We start from the raw sequence: 22,189 nt of genomic DNA, 5'->3' as shown, positions 1-22,189 counted from the left end.
CACGAGGTAAACAGACTTAAAACCCTGTGTTCCTGAGTATGGTCCAGGCAGAGGTGAGAAGCTCTGAGGGCGGGAGAGCTGGTACTTTTCCAGGTGGCTCCCATGTAGAATGGGGTAGTAAATGACGGCCCAGGAGCCAATGACTCATGGGCCTGCCACTGGAGAAGGCCTTGCGTTTAGCTTTGTTGGAGAGAACATGGGCTCTGTGTGGATGGCTGGGGATAGCGAACATGGGTGGACCCTTTCTATCACCTCAGCAGCACGGGGAGCTCCGCTGTCTCTCTGGGAGATAAAATGGCCTCAGGATTAGGCAGGGTAACCCAGGCTGGATACCTGGCTGCGTGCGCTTTTGCTTGGGTAAGTTCTGAAGTGCAGATCTTGAGAGCAGGCAGTTCCAGATCAGGTGCTGAGGTACAAGTTTCTGCAGCAGAGATGAGGAAGCCGGGCCCTTGGGAGTTAGTGAGCGGCACATGGGTGTGTGCTGGGGTCAGACAACATGATAATCCCTCTTCCAGTCCCGGGGTGTGTGTGTGTGTGTGTGTGTGTGTGTGTGTCAGAGAACTACCCAGAGGAAACCCTGGCTAAGGGATGAGAGGGGTGTGGCCAAATGCAAAGGTTGGAAAGGCAGGGACCAGGCTCAGTCGGAGACCTAGCAGCAGTGGGAGAGGAGGTCTATGAGGCCTGACCATATTCTTCATGCTTGAAGTGCTAGAAGAGGCAGCAGGAGCCAGAATCTGGGGACTTTGGGGCAGGCTAGGTGGTTCAGACTTTGCCCCAAGGCAGCCTCGTCAGTGCGCCGAGACATGGCTTGCTTGCTTCAGGTGAATGTCTTGGAGGGGACCCTGTTTGTGTTTTACTTATTCTCGGGTGGAGACACCAAACTCTGATTTCCCTGCTTCCTTTGAGGGGACCAGGGTGTGTGGGTGTGGTGGTGGGGGCAGGTATATATAATGTCAGTATTCAGGGGGTAAGGTAAGAGGGTCCAGAGTTCAAGGCTAGCCTGAGCTAATAAAACAGTTTGGAGTAGTACTGTTTTGGCTCTCTAATGGCTAGGAGGGTTTTCTAGCTGGTTATTACCCGCATTTCAGAGTTGAGCCACTGTGACCCTGGACCAGGCTGGGCACCTCCTCCCTGGTGCCTGTGACTCACAGCAGTCTTGTGTCTCAGATGAACAAATCGAATGGCCCAGGTGTCTGGTGAGTGGCCCAGTCTCTCAGTGGCCATAACTGGTTCTCCTCCCTTGTTGAAGGGTTCAATAAGTTCTCCTGGGTGGGCTAGCCATAGTCGGGCACGTATGGTCTGTTATGTCACTCGAAGAGCTGCCATACCTTTAGAGTATAGTGATCACTAACAGTGTCTACCCAAGGACTTTCTAGAACCTTCTAACACGTCTCTGAAACCCATATGTGGGTTCAGCATGACTTTCTCTTTCTTGGTGCACCCTGCGTTTTCTTTTTCTTTCTGTAGAGAAAATGCATTCCACCAAAGAGCTTTGTGTGACCCCCCTCTGGTCCCAGGCCACTGATAAATGACACCAGCTTTGTTTTTAGCCTAGGGCTCCCTGTGGTGCCCCGGTCAGAGATTGGTTGTTGTGGAGAGGCCCCTAGAGGAAGGGACCAGAAGTGGTTGCAGTGTATGGGGCCGCATGGTGGCTGTGGGTTTCCTTCTGTTGTGTTCCTGTATCAGTTGTCAAAGGCCCTGCCGCTGGTCCCAGGAGTGACCTGCCTGCAGGGTTCCTTACACCCTTTTGAACCTTGGGCATTTGGCCTATTGGCTGGCAAGTCTTTGAAGCTGGTGGCTTCCTTCGTCCTCACTGGTAGGTCAGACTGGCTTACCCCCTGAGGGGCTGAGGAGAGGGAGGGAGGGACAGGCAAAAAGAGAGGAAGTGGCTCAGTCCCCGTGCCAGGGTGGGAGGTACCGGTGTACTCTGAGAGCTCAAAGCCCCACCACAGCGACCAAGATTGAGGCAGGGCCAGGAGTGCCAGGGTTAGAGAACCTAGGTTTGACGTGGGCCCGCATAGCCAGTACAGACGTCAGGACTCCTGCCTGCAGCTGGACCCGATACCTGTCTCCTCTTTGTGGTGAGGCTCCTCCCCTGCTTCTCTTTGAGATTGAGGGTCTCAGTCATGTTTAAAGAGAGTGGGAGAGGGTTGCCTCTGGCCGGAGCTAGTGTAGAGCTGTGTCCAGCAAGCCCTGACCTAAGGAAAGGTAAGCGTATGGGGCCTAAGATCAGACTGTTGTGTGTTGAGGATTTCATCTTGTGTGTGACATGCCAGGCTTCAAGTCCCGGTGACATAATCATGTGTGACTGTAGGCAAATTACCTTGTTCCTGTATGCCTTCTCTAGCTTACCTACAAAATGGGAGGTAAACTATTGGTGCATGATACAAGGATTTAAAGAATACAAAGTACTTTGGACCCTCTTGACACAGACAAGCCCACTACATTGTTATTATTAGGGCTCCTTAGAGATTGGCTGCCTAGGTGGGCCTTCCAGCTTCCTCTTAGGCCTGTATGTTTGCCTCAGGCTTGGCAGGGCAGGGAGGGCATCGTGGAGATTTCTGCTGCAGGAAGCTTACCGGGTGATTCCACCATTCCCCCAAACCAGCCTCTTGTTCACACCTATCATGGTGTGCCGAGTTGATGGGCTCTCCCTGGTGTGCAGGGTAGGAAGAAAACCAGTCGATCCACCCTCAGACTGAATCTCTCCTGCCACCGCACACACCCATGGGCAAGAGCTTCCATATTGTGGAGTTCCCTCCCAGACTCCGCCTTCTGCCCTCCAAACCCCCAAACCAGGCACTGAATAGCCATCCCCTGCCTAGGCCCCCTCTGACAGGAACCTGTCTGCACGTGAACCCATGCCTGCCTGCCACGTGGGCCTTCCCCCTGTTACAGGCCCCCAAAGCCCATGCTGTGACTCCCAGGCGACAGGCATCCTGAGTGCCTGTGGGTATCCCTGAGAGCTTGCAGAGCCCTAGGGGCACGTGGCCTGCTGGGCTTCCCTCTGTCCTGTCTCCTCCCCACTCACAGGTTCTTTCTTCCTCTGCCTTGCTACAGACACACACGTATTTCTAGTTTTGCCGGGCTTGGGTCTCCCTCGGAGAGGTGGAACTGGAAGTCCCACCCTTCAGCTTCATCATGGGGGGCCCCAGGGGATTTTCCATCTCTGGCTGGCTTTCAGTTCTCTGTCGTGAATTGGTCTGGTTACCCAAGAAAGGGGGTTTAAAAAGCATGAGAAAGATTTGTTCAAAGAGGTTCTCTAGCCCTGAGCTCTGAGCTCTGGTCCAAATCCTCCTTTCCTGCTGGTGCTAGGGTGACTCAGTGCCCTCAGTCCTTCTGTCCCTGTGGATTTCCACAAATGAAAACAAAGGAGTGCACAGACTTAAAGCTCTCCCGCCGTCTCCTGGGCTAAAGCTCGCGCTGTCTACCAGGCCCAGGAGCTGAGGAAGGAAATGGTGGAGGAAGTTGCTCCCCTTCTGGGTGCTGGGTGAAAGTGAAAGAAAGGGAGGGGGCCTCCAATGAGTCAAGCGGCCAGGCTGGCAGGCCGGCAGGCCAGTCCGGGAGGGAGCCTGGGCTGGAGCTGCGGAAACGTGCGGAGCAGCGATAGCACGGAGAGCCTGGGAGGGGAACCGGGGCTCGGTGTAGGCGGGGCTTCTTGTGGGCAGGACTTAATGACGCCAGGTCTGTTCTTTGCTGGTTTTCTGGGAACTGCCCCACCTGCTATCATAATCTCTGTGGTATCTGAGCCTACCAGGATCTGCAGATTCATCCTTGCTCACCTCTAGCCTTTCCACCATAGTGACCCAGGGCCAGAGTCTTGGCGAAGAGGTTGGGCTCCTACTCTTACCAACTTCCCAGAGGAAGATAAACTAACTAAACAAACAAACAAAATTTTACCTGAAGAACAAAAACTTAACAATACAGCAAGCAGCTATGCATGTTGTAACATACAGGCCTGAATTCTATTCTGTAGCAATGTCAGTGTAACTGTCACTTTAGACACCAGCTTAGAGTGGGGCGGGGAGTCTGGCTCACTTGTTCAACATGTGCTTAGCACGAATAAAGCCCCCTATCCCAGCAACACCATCCTCAAAATATGGCAAAACAAAACAACTGAACACTTTATGTCATGGGCAGTCTTGAGGGCCTAAGGTCTAGAACTCTGCACCGTTCATATTTGAGTTAGACTCCACTCTGGCCCTCCACTCTTAACAGTGGAGGGGACGGCGGTGGGAGCCAGCAACAGCTGCTGACCAGCTACTAGACTAAATTGGGCCCTCATCCAGCCAGGGTTGCAAAACAGGTTCTGTGCTAGTTTGAGAAAGATTTCAGCAGCCAGAGCCCCACCCAGCAACTCTTCCCAGGGGTGGGGCCTCACCTACATGCTTCAGCATATAAGGCTGCAAGCTTAACTCTCTGGGCCCTGTAGGCTTTGCAAGAGCCTGGTGTGACAGAGGATGGGGTGGCTAAGCTGGGATTGGTCCCTGTCCGCTAACTGGCTCATCTTTAGGTGGAGGGGGCAGTGACCTTAGGGAAATTCTTCAGGTCTGGAGCTGTTGTGTAGACAGTCATGTGGGGAGGACCCGACCTAGACTGCGCTGTGCCAGAGCCTAGTTTATAGTTTAATAGGACAAGGTTCTTAGTTCGGCTTTTGCTTTCCCTTTTCCCCGTTTGACTTGGAGCTTAGGCAACATGTCAGCCCCACTTGGCCCCTCGGTCTGTGTCTTTACTGAGTTACCCAATCAAATGCAGCAGACGTGAGTCTAGCCAGGAGGTGGTGGGACAGGAAGAGCAAGGAGACCTGATCCTGCTGCCTTGCTGGCAGCTGCCCCATGATTCCCGGCCCCCCGTGAGTGACTTGAGGCAGGGGGACACTGGTGCTCATATCTAGGGGTCATGTGGCTAACACTGTCACTGGTTTTTCCTCTGCAGATACCAGGACCTGGTGCAGGCATCATGATTAGGGAAGTGTAGCTGAGCTCAATAGCCTCTCTAGAAGAGGAAGGACCAGCGGACATTTCCTGGCTCTTGCCTGAGGCTCCTGAGTTTTCCTCTGCCCCTCTTCTGCCCTCCCTGGCTACTGGACTGGGGCCAGGCTTCCAGCAGGACCTCCTCCCAAGGGATGGGCAGCAGCTGAGGGACGTCTCACTGCCAGGCTTAGTTGGCCACACCATGAACCTCCAGGCCCAGTCCAAGGCTCAGAGTAAACGCAAGCGTTGTCCTTTTGGGGACCAGGAGCCAGCCGCCAAGGAACAGCCACCACCACTGCAGGCTCCACCACAGTCTCTCAGAGCTAAGGAGGAACAGTACGGGGCCCACGAAGGTCCCACAGGGGTGGCCTCCACCACCCAGCCTGTGGAGCTGTCTCCTCCCAACAACCTGGCTCTCCTGAACAGCGTGGTGTATGGATCTGAGCGGACCACGGCAGCCATGTTGTCCCAGCAGGCCCAAGTAAGCTCGGTAAAGTGGCCCAACTCTGTGATGGCTCCAGGGCGGGGACTGGAGCGTGGAGGAGGTGGAGGCATCAGTGACAGTGGCTGGCAGCAGCAACCTGGCCAGCCCCCACCCCACTCCACGTGGAATCACCTGCCCCTCTACGGTGGACCCAAAGGGAGCCCTCATCCAGGTGTGGGGGTCTCTCCCTACTATAACCACCCCGAGGCCCTGAAGGGAAACAAACCTGGGGGTCCGCAGCTGGATCACTATGGAAACGCAGTGCAGCCCATGGTGGAGGTGGGGAGGCCCCAAGCACCCTTGAACTCTTTCCATGCAGCCAAGAAACCCCCAAACCAGACTCTGCCCTTGCAACCCTTCCAGCTGGCATTTGGCCACCAGGTGAACCGCCAGGTCTTCCGGCAGGGCCCTCAGCCCTCTAACCCCACCGCCTCCTTCCCACCTCAGAAGCAGCAGCAGCAACAGCAACCGGCAGCCCTGCCCCAGATGCAGCTATTTGAGAACTACTACCCCATGCATCAACCGCCTTCACAGCAGCACCAGGACTTTGGCCTGGCACCGGGTGGCCCACTGGGACAGACCCACCTGGCTCACCGCAGCATGGCCCCTTACCCATTTCCCCACAACCCAGATATGAACCCAGAACTGCGCAAGGCCCTCCTGCAGGACCCTGCTTCACAGCCCGTGCTACCTCAGCCCCAGATGGCCTTCCCGCGTCGCTCCCGTCGTCTCTCCAAGGAAGGGATTCTGCCTTCCAGCTCCCTCGATGGAGCTGGCACCCAACCTGGGCAGGAGCCCACGAGCAATCTTTTCCTTCATCACTGGTCTCTGCAGCAGCCACCGCCAGGCGCCCTGGGGCAGCCCCATCCGGAAGCCCTGGGATTCCCGTTAGAACTGAGGGAGTCACAGCTGCTGGCGGATGGGGACAGACTGGCACCCAATGGTCGGGAGCGGGAGCCTCCCGCCATGGGTAATGAGGAGGTCATGAGAGCAGGGGGCCTCGGGGACTGTGGACAGATGATACGAAGTGGGGTGATCCAGAGCACAAGACGGAGACGCCGGGTGTCCCAGGAGGCTAATTTGCTGACCCTGGCCCAGAAGGCGGTGGAGCTGGCTTCGATGCAGGTAAGAATGGGCAGCATCTGCTGGGGGTGGGGTGGGGGTGATGCGTATAGGTCAGGTTTTATTCAGTTATTTAAAGGAAATGGAAGCTCATTATTCAGAATACCCCTGCATGAGGTAACCCGTACCAGCAGGGTCGTGAGGTTGCCAAGCACGGTGGTTGGTGGGTAGGAAAGTCCTTGTTGGCTTCTTCCTATGATACTTGAGAACTGGGAGTAGGGGGTGCTGAGAGCCAGCATTCTAAGAGGCAAGGGTGTACTGGTAGTTGCACATGATGCATGTCAAAATGCGTTAGCTGTAATCTAGACTAGGAAGTCACGTTGCAATAAAGTTCATTTTTTTTTAAAGTCAGAAGGCAAGGAAGACCAATCAGACTTGGAGCACTTGTGTTAACCCTGGGTTTTAAATTCGATTTTATACTTGTTCAAAAGTAACTTCTCAACCTCAATAGCAAAGGTATGAATGTCACCTGTCCCAGGTTTCTCTAAGGAGCTGAGCCACTTAGGATAGACGCCTCCCATTTGATCAGCATCCTTAGAAGCTGCAGCCACTGTCGCCTTTAGGTCCAGGCTGACACACAGGAGGCTACAGAATTTTGAGTCTTCGTGCCAGTCAGAGACCTGTGAGAAAATAACTGCAACCCCCTGCCCCCCACATCTTGCCTCAGCGAGATGCTTGGTTACATGTTGCACTCCATAGGCTAGATGTAACATCTGCAAGCCACCCGTGGACCGATGACCACCTGGAATCCACTGCTTCAGGCCAGGATGGCACAGCCAGACAGAAGGGAGGGGGTGGAGAAGATCTGAAAGGTATAGGAAGAGAGATGGCCCAGGAAGTGCCAGTCTGTCAAAGACCAACCAGTAGGTGGTTGAGTTGCTGGGCTGAATGGGGGCAAACAGGGGCTCAACTCCTGAACCTCACCGCCATCCCCCCTCCCCATCTCCCTTTTATCCAGGATGCCAATGGCTCTGAGGAGAAGCGGAAAAGCGTGTTGGCCACAACTTCTAGGTGTGGCGTGGAGTTTTCCGAGCCTGCCTTAGCCGCCAAGAGAGCTCGGGAGGAGAGTGGGATGGTACCCCTCATCATTCCCGTGTCTGTTCCCGTGAGGACTGTGGGTCCAACTGAGGTGGCCCAAGTTGGAGGTGCTGATGAGGATGGGACAGGTCTTGAGCAGTACTCCACCGAGCACAAGCCGTCAGTCATCGTGACCCGCAGGCGGTCCACCCGAGTTCCTGGGACAGATGCTGCAGCTCAGGTATGAGAGGGAGGCTGCTCCCCAGCTCCTCCAGCGCTGGAATGTTTCTAGTTCCAAAGACTCCAAGGGAAGCCGTAGAATTCTTCAAGTAACCCAGGGAGATGCCATTTTCCTTCTTGGTTGTTTTGTTTTGTTTTCCTGAGACAAGGTCTCTTATGTAGCCCTGGCTGTCCTGGAACTTACTATGTAGACCGAGCTGGCCTTGAACTCACAGAGATCCACCTGCCTCTACCTTCTGAGTGCTGGGATTAAGGATATGTGTCACTATGCCCAGCCCAGTAAAAATTTAAAAAATAGTTTTGTATTTTGTGACTCTTTACCATGCGCATGCGGTGCCCTTGGAATTGCGGTTATAAAGTGTATAAGCCACAGTGTGGGTGCTGGGAATTGAGATCCCCGTCCTCTGGAAGTGCTCTCAACCTCTAATCTACCTTCCCAAGTATCAGGGAGATGCTGTTTTTTATTTCCCAAATCAAACTTGTACCAAAGTACACAGAGGGTCTGAGGTAGTTTTATACTTGAGGTGGTGGTCATCTGGGAGAGCCTAGCTTGTGGATCTGTTGTGGTTGCCAGTCAGGAGGTGTTAATGGCTCCAGGAGAAGGTCCTGAGCTAGCTTCTGGGGTGCAGAAACGTTTGCTTGTGTGTTCAGTTCTGAGCCAAGCACCTTGGACTCTATCACTGCGATTGTAGCATAGTGTTTCCTGTGCTCTGTCACTGCGATTGTAGCGTAGTGTTTCCTGTGCTCTGTCGCTGTGATTGTAGTGTAGTGTTTCCTGTGCTCTGTCACTGTGATTGTAGCATAGTGTTTCCTGTGCTCTGTCGCTGTGATTGTAGCGTAGTGTTTCCTGTGCTCTGTCGCTGCTGTTTGATGTTTTGATGTTTTAGGGGTGTTCATGTTTGGCCCAGCATGAGACTTGCTGAGAGAAGTTTCTTCTTATCTGTAGTAGCTTTTCATCTGTAGTATCTGTTCTGTGGGCAGTGCATGTCTTTCTGTCCTTCCACTACATCTTCTCTGTATCCTTTAGGAATAATTTCAAGTAGTATATAATTTCAGTTTGCTATTTTCTGCTTCAGTAACCTTGTCTGTACCATTTATAGTTCTTTTTTAAGTAATTAAAATTGTTAAATGCATGTTCTACAATGTTTTTATATGTACATGTATGTATATACATGTATATATGTAGTGGAACTGCTAAATAAACCAAGGTAATTAGCATAGTCCTTATCTCCCATCCTTATTTTTTGTAGTGAGAACATTTAAGATCTGGTCACTTAGCAGTATTCTAAGAGAAATAAATTAATGGAGCAATGAAAGCCATTGTGTTGTCCAATAGCCTACTGAATTTGTATCTCCAGTTTTTACTGAACTTGGGTTTTGCAGTCCTCACTCCATCTCCAGCTGGTGGGAGCAACCCCTCGCTGTGCTGTCTGCCTGGGAGTCCTACCTTTGTAGCCTCACAGATGGAAACTCCACTTCATGTCATTCCTGATACACTTAGGTTGATCTCTGTCACCTGCTCTTATATTCTGTATTGCCGAGTGTGTGTGTCTGTGTCTGTGTGTGTGTTGTACTTTCAGTTGACTGGGGTTGTCACTCCCGGCAACAATGTATCAATTATATACAATGTATTAGTTATATACAATGTATCAGTTATATACAATATGTATCAGTTATATACAATGTATCAGTTATATACAATGTATCGGTTATATACAATGTATCAGTTATATACAATGTATCAGTTATATACAATGTATCGGTTATATACAATGTATTAGTTATAGACTTATTTCTCTGATAGTGGTTACTTTACCTGGATTTCTGCAGTTTTCTCAGTTCCCTGAGGGATATCACATGGCTGACACCCTTTAGATGTATAGGAGAGAAGCTCGTGTGGTATATACAGCGACTGCTTATGGCATAGAGTTTAATTCCCTGGTTGGGGAGACCCCGAGAGACTTACAGCAGTATGTAGCTTTGACTTACTGAAATATAATGTAAGGCCTTTCACCCCTTCCTGGACAGGACAAAGTTCCTAGAAGGTTTTAACTCCATTTCCTGCCAATCCCTAGCTTGAAGAATTATTGGCAGGTATTTTAATTTTCGTATATTTGTCCTCAACAGAACACGGGTGTACTTGGATTTACCCCTTTACTCGTGCCATTTCTTGTTAATGTCCTGTCTCGCGTGTCCAGCTCTTGGAAATCTACCTTGGACAGTTTATATGTTACTTGAAGAACTTGCTTAGTGGTTTCCTTAGGTGTGAGTCTGCTAATGATGAGTTTTACTGATTTTTTTTGATTTCTGGAAGGTGCCTCCTTTGGTCTCCTTTATAAAGGGTAACTTTGCTGAGTGCCGTAGGTCCTAGGCCTGTAGTCATTGTCTGTCAGCACTAAAGGTCCCACCACTTTGTCGTCGGGCTTTCCTATTTATTTTCTGTTTCGAGACAAAGTTTCTCAGAACTTTGCAGTCCTGCTGTCCCGGAACTCCATAGACCAGGCTGGCCTCAAACTCTCAGAGATCCACCTGCCTCTGCCTCTGTATGCCGGGATCACTGTGTGCACCCTGGCATTTCCTAATTTTCAGATCACATCGTGCTTTCTTGTGTATCAGTTGGGTTGTTTTAAAATTAAATTTCAAGTATATTAGTTCATATTCTGTTGCTGTATTAAAATAATAAGCTGGTGCTTTTTAAAACAAAACAAAACAAAACAGAAATTTATCCAGATTATGGTCTTAGATGTTAAAAGTCCAAGATTAAATGGTTTTGTGCTTTCAGCCTCTAGTAAGGGCCCTCTTGTCCCCTGCACAATATAGCAGATGGCATGACAGACAGACAGACAGATAGAAAGCACAGGCCTGTCCTTTTTTTAATAAAAAGATATATTTATTAATTTCATGTATGTGAGTACACTGTTACTGTATTCAAACACACCAGATGGTTGTGAGCCACCATGTGGTTGCTGGGAATTGAACTCAGGACCTCTGGAAGAGCAGTCAGTGCTCCTAACCGCTGAGCCATCTCTCCAGCCCAGGCCTGGGCTTTTTAACAACTTGCTTGTTTGAGAGCTAACTCAGTTCCTCAGCAGCAGCAGTGTCTTCCAAAGGCTATGCTCCCGACTTGGCTACTGTGCACCAGTCCCAATGTCTTAAAGTTCTGCCATTCAACAATGCTGAGGACCAGGCCTCTGCTCTGTAGACCCTGGGAGGACAAACCACATCCTAATCATAGCATCATACTGTGTATGCAAGATGTCTGACTGGGAGCTGGGCCTGGAGACACATGCGTTTAATTCCCAAGCTCTGTGGATCTCGGAGCTCAGGACATCCTGGTTTTAGGCCAACCTGGACTTTAGAGAGGGCACCTGTCTCCAAAGGAAAGTGAGCCTGAGGTTGACGTTGACGTTACAATAACTTTCTCTGCCCCCACCCCTCTACTTTGTTGTTGTTGTTGTTGTTACTTTTTTCCTTTTTTTTTTTTTTTTTTGTCTTCAAAACAAAACAAAAACATCCACTTTATTTTGGGGAGTGTGTGTGTATGTGAGTGTGTGCATGCTGTGGTGTGTATCAGAGGACAATTTGTGTGAGTCGGTTTTCTCCTCTCACTGTGTGGTTCTAGGGATTGAATTCAAGGCGTCAGGCTTGACATCAAGTGCCTTCACTCACTGAGCCATCTAGCCTACCTTTTTTAAAAAAAAAAATGTGTATGTGTGTACATGTGTACATGTGCACGTGTGCCGTCCTGCGTGAGGAAGTCAGAGGGCATCCTCTGTGTTCCTCTGCGCCTCCCACCTGATTGCCATAGTGTCACCGATTGCTGCTGTGTCATCAGGCTGGTTGGCTCTCCAGCTTCCCGGGGTTCTCCGTCTCTACTTTCCATAGGAGTGCTGGGATTACAGGCAGAGACGCCATGCCTGCTGGACCTTATGTGGGTCCTCACGCTTATAGGACAAGCACTTTACTCCCTGAGCTGTCTACCCAGCCACAGCTTCTTTTAGCAGCCCAAGGTTGGGATTGTGCAGTGGAAGCTAGTTCGTTAGCACCGGCTCCCAACACAAAGGTACTCTTACTCTTAATATGACCGCTGCTGCTTTTTTTGCTTCATGTTTGTTTTTTTGAGGCAGGATTTCTCTGTGTAGTCTTGACTCTTCTGGAGCTAGCTCTAAACACCAGGGCTGGCCTTGAACTCATAGAGATCTGCCTGTCTGCCTCTAGTGGTGGAATTAAAGGCGTGTGTCACCACTGCATGGCTGCTGCTGCTGCTACTGTTTTCTCTTCTTAGGTTTGCTTGCTTGCTTGTTTATTGTGTATGTGAATGGGTGTTTTGCCTGCATGGATGTCTACGCACCACATCTGGGCCTGGTGCTGGTAGAGGCTGGAAGAGGGTATCAGTTCCCTTGGGACTGAAGTTACAGTTAGTTGTGAGTCACCCTGTGGGTGCTGGGAATTGAACCTGGATCCTCTGGAAGAGCAGCCAGTTCTCTTAACTGCTGAGCCACCTCTACAGACCCCTGTTTTGTTTTGTTTTTGCTTTTGTTTTGTTTGTTTGTTTGTTTGTTTGTTTGTTTTCTCTTCAAGATACTGTAACTTGAAAGTGGATAAGTAACTCCAGCACTTGTGTATATGTGTGCACATGTGTACAGAGATGCGTGCTTGTGTGTGTGTGCCTGTGATGGCTAGAAGATGATGTTAGATGTTCTCAGTTATGTTCCACCAGCAATTTTTAGATGCGATCTCTCACAGAACCTGAAGCTCGATGATTCAGCTAGACTGGCTGGTGAGCGGGCTCTAGGGATCCCCCAGTTGCCACCTCCCTAGCTTTGAGATTACAGATGTTTGCCACTACGTCTGGCTTTTCTATATGGATTCTGAGGATTCAAACTCATGTCCTGATTTCCTGTCAACACTTTCCCCACCAAGCCGTTCCCAGCTAAGCCATGCTTACTTTTTGTGTGAACTCTTTTTTTCTCTTCAATAGTGCTCAATTAACACGTTCGCACCCAGGACATTAATTTACAGCTGTCTAACATTTTCCTGCCTTCTAGAAAAATTCATCTTTATATGCCATTTTATTTGCTAGATCTGAAGCCATGACTTCATGGCCAATTGTTAAAATTGACCTGAAAAGCCAGTGGTGTGCCTGTCTGTCTGTGTCTGTGTGTCTGTGCCTCTCCGAGTCTTCCCAAGAGCGTTTCTCTTGACTTCTGCTGGGCAGCAAAGGGCTCTAGCAATCCTGAGTCACTTTTACTTAATCAGAAACAGATGAGGTGATTTAACTGCATTCTTCCATGTAAGGACAAGCCTGTTTGCCACTCGATGTTATTCTGAGCCACAGCTTTTATTCTGGTAGTTCTTGGAGCTGTCAAACTTTGCCTAGCCCTCAGCCCCTCCCAGTTGCTTCTCCAAGTAATAACGTTCACCTGCAGGCATAGGGCAGCTGAGAGGCTGGGCTTGCCCATTTGACCTCACATCCACCTCAGGTCTTGGGTCTTTAATTCTCTGTTTGTTCTGATATCTTAGAGAATGTTTTTTTCCGTTCAGTTCAGATTTCCTGTTTATTCTGTTGGAGAGCTGGCCTGCATGCTTGTTCTCTATAATAGGAAAGAAACAGGGCCTTTAAGATCATCGTGAGGTAACTGATTCAAGCTCATCGGCTCTCTGAGGTCTTCTTTGTGGCTGGGAAAGTGCGTTAGAGGCTGGAAGTTGAGGCCTGGTAGCTTGTCTTGACAGGGGGTAGGAAGGAGCCAGGGTAACTGCATAGTCAGTGTCTGCGTTTCATCACTCTAACAAAACACCCGAGGCAGGCTAATATAATGAAGAGGGTTAGTTTAGCTCGTTCTAGAGATGCAAAGTCCAGGCGCCTTTTCTGGGGGTAATCAACCTGCAGGCAGACAGGCAGAGTTCCAAGATCATTGCAGTGCTTCATAGGGGAAAAAGATAGGGAACACATGTGTCTGTTGTCTGTCTATCTCTGTCTGTATTCTTCTGAGGCCACACAGGACTGGACAATAGTGGCTCCACTCTGATGACCTTATGTTAACCTGACAAATCAGCCCCTTGCCTCTAACTATCACCCAGGCTTCAGTTTCCGCCTCTTCCTACTGTTAACATCAGGCTTTGAGGATTGAACCCCCATGAGTGTGAACTTGGGGTGCAAATGATATTCAACCATAGTCCTGGGGGCCCAGTAGCTTAATGGTAGGGCACTCGCCTAATGTGTGCAGGTCTCAGGTTCTCTTTCCATCACCAAATCTCAAACCGCTGCAAGCCTTAGCACTCACCTGAGGTCAGATGGCCAGTAATGGCAGAGCTGACCCTAGATCGCATCTTCTGAGCTGCCTTTGAGGAGTTTGGCTATACCAGAGGGCTCTGAGATTCCTGAGAGATCCTGCAGGAGAGTTAGCCCCCAAACTGTCTGCTTTCTGGGGTCTTGTTCTGTGGCTTGATGGGGAGGGGGGTGTTACATTTTGTTATTTGTTTATTTGGTATGTTTCTTTGTATTGTAGACATTTCCAATCATTCATAAAAACAGAGAAGGGTCTAGTGACTGAATGCATAGTCATCACCCAGGTCTCATAATACAGCCAATCTTACTTCATCTGCACTCTCATGACGCTGAATTATTCTGAGGCACATTTCACATTGTAGCATTTCATCCACAAATATGTTTGGCTTGCATCAGAATACATACATATGGTCTATTTGTCTGCCTGCCTGCCTGCCCTGTCTTCCTGTCTTCCTGTCAACCAACCTTCCTTCCTTCCTTCCTTCCTTCCTTCCTTCCTTCCTTCCTTCCTTCCCTCTCTTCCTTCTTTCCTTTCTTCCCTGCCCCCCCCACTCCTTTCTTTTTAAAATAGTCTCAATAGCATTGTCACAACTTGAAGGTCAAAAATACTCCGAACAGTTTAAATCTCTTACCTGTAAATAGTTGGAGCTGGTTTTGTATAGGATTGTCCGGCACAGCGGGGAGGCCTTTAGCTCCAGATGTAGTTAGTTTTCTGTTGCTGTGATAAATGCTAAGACCAAAAGCAACCTGTGGTGGAGGAAAGAGTTTATTTTATCCTGCAGTTTACAGTCGGACATGAGGGAAGTCAGCCCAGGAACACAGGCAGGAACCTGGAGGCGGGAACCTGGAGGTGGGAACCTGGAGGCGGGAACCTGGAGGCGGGAACCTGGAGGCAGGAGCTGATGCAGGTCATGGAGGGATGCTGCTCACTGGCTTGGTCATCACGACTCACTCAGCTGCCTTTCTAGAGGACCCAGGACCATCTGCCCAGGGGCGGGATTGCCCAAGGTGGCTTGGGCCTCCTCCATCAATTAGAAGTTAAGAAGCTTTGCCCCCTCCCCCCCCAAGACTTGTCCTCAGGCCCATCTAATGGAGGCAGTTTCTGAACTGAGAGCCCTTCCTCTTAGCTGTGTTTGGTTGAGGTCAAGTTGACAAATCCAAGCAGCATGGCTCCTCTGCAGGTTCCTCCTGTGTAGTCATTACTGTTCCCCTAAAGGCAGAGAAATGAACATTCTCCGGAGAACACACAGAAGGAAAAGGTCATGCCTGGGCCTCAGAAGGAGAGCCCCCTTGGCTGGAATGTGTTGAAGGAGCTGGATCCTTGAAGGGGGATCCAGAGGAGAGCCTGCAGCACTGGAGCCAACTTGACTGACCTTTGTTTACTATGTGACCAGAGATGCCGCAATTGCTGCTTCCCCTTGGAGAGTGTTAGCATGAACTAAGAAAGGCTCTCTCTTAATGGCCCTGCTTTCTGTTCAGCAGAAGCTCATAAGGCATACCATATAGAAGGGCGAGCTAGGAAGGCCAGCCTCTGACGTGGGCGAGCTAGCTTCTGACAGCAGCAGATCTTCTGACTGTTACGCGGCAGCTCAGGTTTTGGCACACGACACAGGCTTCTATCCCATACAGAATCTGGACTTCAATAACGACAGAACTGTTACTGCAACCACCCAGTATTGATTTCCATATACCCACTCATATTGCTGCACAGAGCTTGTACTCTGCTGACCTCTCTAGGCCGAGGATCTGAGTGTCAGGGTAGAGGGAGAAATGCTGTGGGTTAGAGATTTTGTTCAGTAGTGTTTGCCCAGCATACGCAAGGCCGAGGATTTGATCCCCACCGACAGAAACAAACGTGCTTATTTGTTTCCACATACTGGTTGGTTTAATCTTCATAGCTCCCAGGTCTGGTCGGCATTTCCGATTCTTGTCTCACATTAAAAGTGAGGATGGAGGGGCTGGAGAGACGTCTCGGTGGTTAAGAGCACTGACTGCTGTTCCTGAGGTCCTGAGTTCAATTCCCAGCAACCACATGGTGGCTCACAACCATCTGTAATGGGGATCTGATGCCACCTTCTGGTGTGTCTGAAGACAGCGACAGTGTACCCACATACATGAAATGAATAGATAAATCTCTTTTAAAAAAGAAAAGAAAGAAAAGTAAAAGTAGAACAGACAGCTTCCTCAACGTAAACTACTTACTCTGGCCTCCTGGGAGGTTTGCTAGCCTGGTGGGACAATAAGCCGAGCTTTGGGGCTTTCTCGTCCAGGACGACAGGTTTCTGAGCCTCTTCATTTTGTTTCCTTCTCCAGCCTGAAGACCTGAATGTCAAGTTGGAGGGGGAGCCTTCCATGCGGAAACCAAAGCAGCGGCCACGGCCGGAGCCCCTCATCATCCCCACCAAGGCGGGCACGTTCATCGCCCCTCCCGTCTACTCCAACATCACCCCCTACCAGAGCCACCTGCGCTCTCCCGTGCGCCTTGCTGACCACCCCTCTGAGAGGAGCTTTGAGCTGCCCCCTTACACACCGCCCCCCATTCTCAGCCCCGTCCGGGAAGGCTCTGGCCTCTACTTCAATGCCATCATATCAACCAGCAACATCCCGGCCCCTCCTCCTATCACGCCAAAGAGTGCCCATCGAACCCTGCTCCGCTCTAGTAAGTGACTCTGGCGGTGGTGGTGGTAGGGATGTAGAGAGACAACTTCCGTCTGCGGGTTATAGGGGACTGGGGGCTGGAGGAAGAACTCTGCTGTCTCCCCCTGAGGGATTGGGGTGATGCCAGTTGGTGCTCCTGTTTGGATTCTGATCCCCTGTCCATCCTTTACTGTCAGACCCGCAAGTCCAACTGCTCAGACCTCAGTTCGTTCAATATTCAGCAAGGATCAGGATTCGATTAAGTCATGCTTGGCTGATGAAGGAATTACTGATACTCAGCTGATCCACAAACAGCAGTTCCTTCCGATTCAGTCTAATAGCTCCCTCCTCGGGCAGTGGTGGGGATCAGTTGCATTAGCATTATACAGAGTGTGTGACTGACCTGGGTCAAGAACAGGCCCTGGTGTTGTGAGGCTTAAAATTGTCCATTTTGCAAAGGGGTTCTTTTCTTTTGGAAAGTGGGATCACCTGATCCCTTACAGCAGCATGGCATAGGTGCGGGCTTCCCCCAGTTAACCTCTGACCCCAGATATCACCCATGGTGTAGTGCTCTGGTGCCTCCTGGTGTCTGTGGATGGAAGTTGCCCGGTGTTGGCCAGCACAGGTTTTGCTTACCTGGGAAGTTTCTCTCTCTGGCTTGGTTTGTGTTGGAAGTAACAGCAGAGCCAACAAGATGTCAGTCAGTGTGCCCAACAAGTGTTTACTGAGCATTGGGTGTAAAACCTCAAACTGGATCCTGTGTGGGCTCCAAGAATGTGTGGGTACCATTATCTAGTCTAAAGAAAGTGCAGGACGGGATCATTGGGGGAATTGACAAGAAAGCTTGGGAGACAGAAAACCAGAGGCTCTTAGCAGCGTGGGACCAGCAGGCAGCGAATGAGGCCGACGCCAAGTCTCTAACCTGTGGCAGCCTCCTGGATAGATAAGGAAAGAATCTGGGAGGGGGTGGAGCCGTAGCTGGGCTTGAACTGCAGAGCAGGAGGGGCAGGCACTGCAGGCGTGGAGTGGGGCAGAGCGGGGATGGGAGGGTGAGGGCCGTGAGGTTGGGGTGAGAGCCTGGGTCATGGGGTGGGAGCACAGGGAACTGCCTGAAACAGCCGAGGGGGGTAGACTTTGTTTCAGCATTGCAGCGGGGCAGCAACAGAGGTTTTGCGTGTTGTTTTGATTTGATTAAGGGAGTGTTTTCATCCAATCAGGCTTTAAGATTAAGTTGGAGAAAAGTGAGCCCCACCCCCCAAAAAGAAAAAAATCTAGAGAGGAGATGAAAATATAATTATAAAAACACCTTTCCCATCTCCCTGGTATGTGTCGTCCCAGCCTCTTTGAACAAAAGTAAAACATAGTTCCACACTGCAGCGTGTGCAGAGAGGGAGCTCCTGGAAGCTGGGGCTGGGCTTTTGGGGGTCGTGCTCAGGCTGGGCTTTTGGGGGTCATGCTCACAATGATAGCTGATAATAGCTGTGGTGTGCCAGGCTCTTATTTAACTCAGATGTCTCATTACTCCAGGAGACAGAAAGAACGCACCCCTTTTGCAGATGTGAAAACTGAGGCACTCACATGTTTTAATACAGGGCCGGAGTTGCACAGTCGTCAGGTTGCAGAGCAGGGACAGAGGGTGCCTGGGTTCCGAGTGTACTCAGTGAGTCACCGCTGTGACTCTTGCACGCAGGACAGCCGTCTAGGACGGGAGTGTTTTCCTGAAGGAAGGAAGAGGCCATTTACCAATTTGCTCTTTGCTCGTAGATAGTTCTGAAGTCACCCCGCCTGTCCTCTCTGTGATGGGGGAGGCCACCCCTGTGAGCATCGAACCGTAAGTGCAGCCCCTGCCCCAGGCCCTTGGTGTGTGGCTGCCCAGGTGGGCCCAATGCATTGCAGATTAGCACTGGGAGTCAGGGAGGGGTCTGTGGGGCCTTCTTAGAGCCAGCCAGTCTCTGTGAGCTTCTGTAGTCTATCCTGGCCTCTCTCGTCTTCCGCCAGCTTTTGTGTGGACGTTGCAGAGAGAGGAAAGGAAAGGGACAAGTTGGCTCGAATTTGTTGTGAGGGAGAGCTGGGCGGGAGAGTCCAAGAGTCTCTCCTGATCTGTCAAGTGTGGCGTCATCCCCCAGGCCAGGCTGTCCCCACTGCCTCCCAGAAGCCACATTCCCTACACCCAGCTATGGCTTCACTGCACTCCGCATCTGCCAACTGCACCGTTTTCTTCCCATCCTTGGGAGAAAGTCAGGTTCTTTGTCCTCACAATGTGAGGCCTCACCCCCTGCCCCTCCACCCCTGCAGACGAATCAATGTCGGGACCCGGTTCCAGGCAGAAATCCCCATGATGAGAGACCGAGGGCTGGCAGCTTTCGACCCCCATAAGGCTGACTTGGTGTGGCAGCCATGGGAACATCTTGAGAGCAGCTGGGAGAAGCAGAGACAAGGTAAGGAGAGCTCTCCAGGGAGCGAGGCATGGCGGGCTGGTGGGCAGATGGGCAGGCTGGGTCCTGCAGGATTCAGCCCTAACTTGATTTCCTGTTCTCCCAATGCTTCTGGTGCATCCAGTGGATGACCTGCTAACAGCTGCCTGTTCAAGCATTTTCCCTGGGGCTGGCACCAACCAGGAACTGGCCCTGCACTATCTACATGAGTCCCGGGGGGACATCCTGGTAAGGAAGCCTTATGAAATCCAGGGGGTGGGGGTCCTTTAAGAAAGCAAGCATAGGATTCTCCCTACCTGCTGCCAGAACCAGGCTTGGCGGTATAACATTTTATTTCCCTTGCCCCACCCACACCCCTAACTCATGACTGTCTACCTTGCCTTGGCCTCCTCAGTAGGGAATGAATGACTTGGCGAGGCAGTTACAACCGGGGTGGGAGGTGGGGGGTGGGGGTGTCTGAGCAAGGAAGAGGCTATTGGAGTTTGGCCTAAGGGAACTCTAGTCTCAAACCCTGGCTGGGTGTGCAAGGTTCTACTGTTGAGTCCAGTCCCTGATTCTAGATCAGTAGATCCCCCCCCCACTCTCAGACAGGATTGCCACCGAGGGCCTTGGTGGCTGTGGTTTTCTTAAAGTACGCCTGCAATGGTCTTACGACTAGAGTCTTCAGCACCCCACTTCCTGTGATTTCTACCATACTCCCATGTGCCCTTGGGCCAGGCAAGAGTAAGTGACTACCCAGCCACTGGAGGAGGCTCTCCACATGTTCCCGGGCCTTCCCAGCTTCCTGACTGTTCTTTCTTCCCCCTCCAGGAGGCGCTGAATAAGCTGCTACTGAAGAAGCCCCTGCGGCCCCACAATCACCCACTGGCAACCTACCACTACACAGGTGGGCCTGACTGGGTGGTCACGAGGCCCAGAGCCTCAAAGCTCTCCAGCATCCATGGGGCCCTGCTCGGGGCTGAGACACAGCCCTGAATGGGAGTTGGGATAGGCAGTCAGCCAACAGTCAGAGCAAGGAAACTAATATCACTTGGGGCTCCCCGTGCCCTTGAGGGGAAGCCTGAATGGGTAGGCAACTGAGGCCACAAAAAGAAAAGGAAAAAAAAAAAACAAAACCCAGTCACCAGGTACACAGAGGTCAAAGGTCAAACCTAGGGTGTGCAGTCCAAACTGATGTCAGGAACTTACCCTTACAGTGCTTGTCATTTTGTTTTGTTTTGTTTTCTGTTTTTCTTTGTTTTGTTTTTCGAGACAGGGTTTCTCGGTATAGCCCTGGCTGTCCTGGAACTCACTTTGTAGACCAGGCTGGCCTTGAATTCAGAAATCCGCCTGCCTCTGCCTCCCAAATGCTGGGATTAAAGGCGTGTGCCACCACGCCTGGCTACAGTGCTTGTCTTATTCTGGATGCTGTACTATAAGAGAGGCATGAACACAGTCACGTGATCCTGTAGCCTCTGTTAGGGTCCCTTTTGTTTGTACCAGGCAGAGCCCCGAAAGGTTGTTCCCACCTTACAGCATTTAGTCTTTCTCAGGCCTGGAAAGACAGGTTCCGATGGGCATTCACACCTGACAAACAGGGAGAGGGAAGCTTCAGGAAGCCGGTAGTACGTAACCAAAGCAGACGTGGATGGACTCACGCCTTGCGGTGCGGATGCTCCGTGTTCCTGCCCGAGTCACAACCTGGCCCCCTCTTTGCACTGCAGGCTCTGACCAGTGGAAGACGGCTGAGAGGAAGCTGTTCAACAAGGGCATTGCCATCTATAAGAAAGATTTCTTCCTGGTGCAGAAGCTGGTGAGCAGGGGCGAGTGAGGGGTCCTGTGGTCACTCAGCAAGTGGCCAGATGGCAGGGTGTTCGTCAAGCGTGCCCGAGCTCGGCCTCTATCGCTGTGGCTAGGTCACTGCTATTAAGTAGCTCGAGAGGCAGCTTGATAAACCACAGCTGCACAGAGGATCCTCCACTGACTTCTGAGCTCTCTGGACTTTAAGCCTAGATAGGGCTGAACCTAGCGGGCAAATGGGGAGGCAAGAGAAAAGAGTCCTTATATGGGAGTGTATTGGCAAAACTAAACCCAGTGGTCCGTTAGACTCTGAGATAGGAGAGCTGGATGCCAGCATTGGGGAGGACCATGGAGAGGATCTGTGCTTCTAGTATCACACATCCCATCACTTATTCTGCACACGTGGAAAACTGGAAATTAGGAAGGCGTGGGGGGGAGCTCTCCTTAGGATGTGTAGCCCTTTGGTGGCAGTTAGCAAGGTGAGAGTCTTCTGCTTGCTCTTTAGGCTGTCCCTGAATCCTCCCGGACATGAAGACACTGTGACATTTCTCTTTCTTACTTTGCCCTGCTCCCTGGAGAGGAGTGAATCTATCCCCCTGATGGATGAAGGGGGGCAGGGGTGCACTGCTGTACTGGGGCTGGCTTTGGATGTGGAAGGTGCCCAGATACTTTGACATTTTCAAATGTATAGAAAATGGAGAAGAGTAATTCCACGACCACCCATTAACTAATGCCTCGCTGAGGTTTACCATTTGTCTTGTTTTCTTCTCTTTCTCTCTCTGCATCTAAGGCAGACCCACGAAACACACAGAGCCATCTCCTCTAACCCCCTCCTCCCCCTTTTGTTTCACCAAATCGTTTAAAGTAAGCTATAGCTGAGCCTGGATGTATAGGCCTGTAATTGTGGCTATTTGGGGAGTCGGGTGTGAGGTAGAGAGATTACAAGTTCAGACCTGGGCTACTAAAAAAATTGAGTTCAAGGTCAGCCTAGATAACTTAGTGAGACTCTCAAAATTTAAAATGGGGTTGGGTAGGATTGGAAGTACTATTTAATGGTAGAGCATACGCCTAGCCATGTTCAGACCATATGTTCAATGCCTAGCACAGCGGCAGAGGATTATATTCAAATAAAACTTCCCTAAGCATTGGCAAGCAATTTAAAGGCACATTGAGAGGCCCGTGGAGATGGCCTAGTGGCTTCAGACATCACATC

The 22,189-nt window shown here is 50.8% G+C and overlaps 1 protein-coding gene across 2 annotated transcripts in view; it reads left to right on the top strand.

Moving 5' to 3' along the window:
* Positions 1-22,189, top strand: part of Elmsan1 (ELM2 and Myb/SANT domain containing 1) — a 68,309-nt gene that overhangs the window by 40,354 nt on the left and 5,766 nt on the right. For both annotated transcript variants that reach the window (XM_021202037.2, XM_021202036.2), the window contains exons 2-9: positions 4,936-6,582; positions 7,538-7,837; positions 16,439-16,784; positions 18,527-18,593; positions 19,058-19,200; positions 19,322-19,425; positions 20,008-20,083; positions 20,901-20,989. In XM_021202037.2, coding sequence (XP_021057696.1) covers positions 5,176-6,582; positions 7,538-7,837; positions 16,439-16,784; positions 18,527-18,593; positions 19,058-19,200; positions 19,322-19,425; positions 20,008-20,083; positions 20,901-20,989 — 2,532 coding nt within the window. In that variant the 5' untranslated portion in view covers positions 4,936-5,175. The remainder of the gene's footprint in view (positions 1-4,935; positions 6,583-7,537; positions 7,838-16,438; positions 16,785-18,526; positions 18,594-19,057; positions 19,201-19,321; positions 19,426-20,007; positions 20,084-20,900; positions 20,990-22,189) is intronic.

The sequence above is a fragment of the Mus pahari genome, chromosome 7, assembly GCF_900095145.1.
Source record: "Mus pahari chromosome 7, PAHARI_EIJ_v1.1, whole genome shotgun sequence".
NCBI lineage: Eukaryota > Metazoa > Chordata > Mammalia > Rodentia > Muridae > Mus > Mus pahari.
The sequence above is the reverse complement of the archived record's forward strand: the minus strand, read 5'-3'. Positions and strand labels throughout refer to the sequence as shown.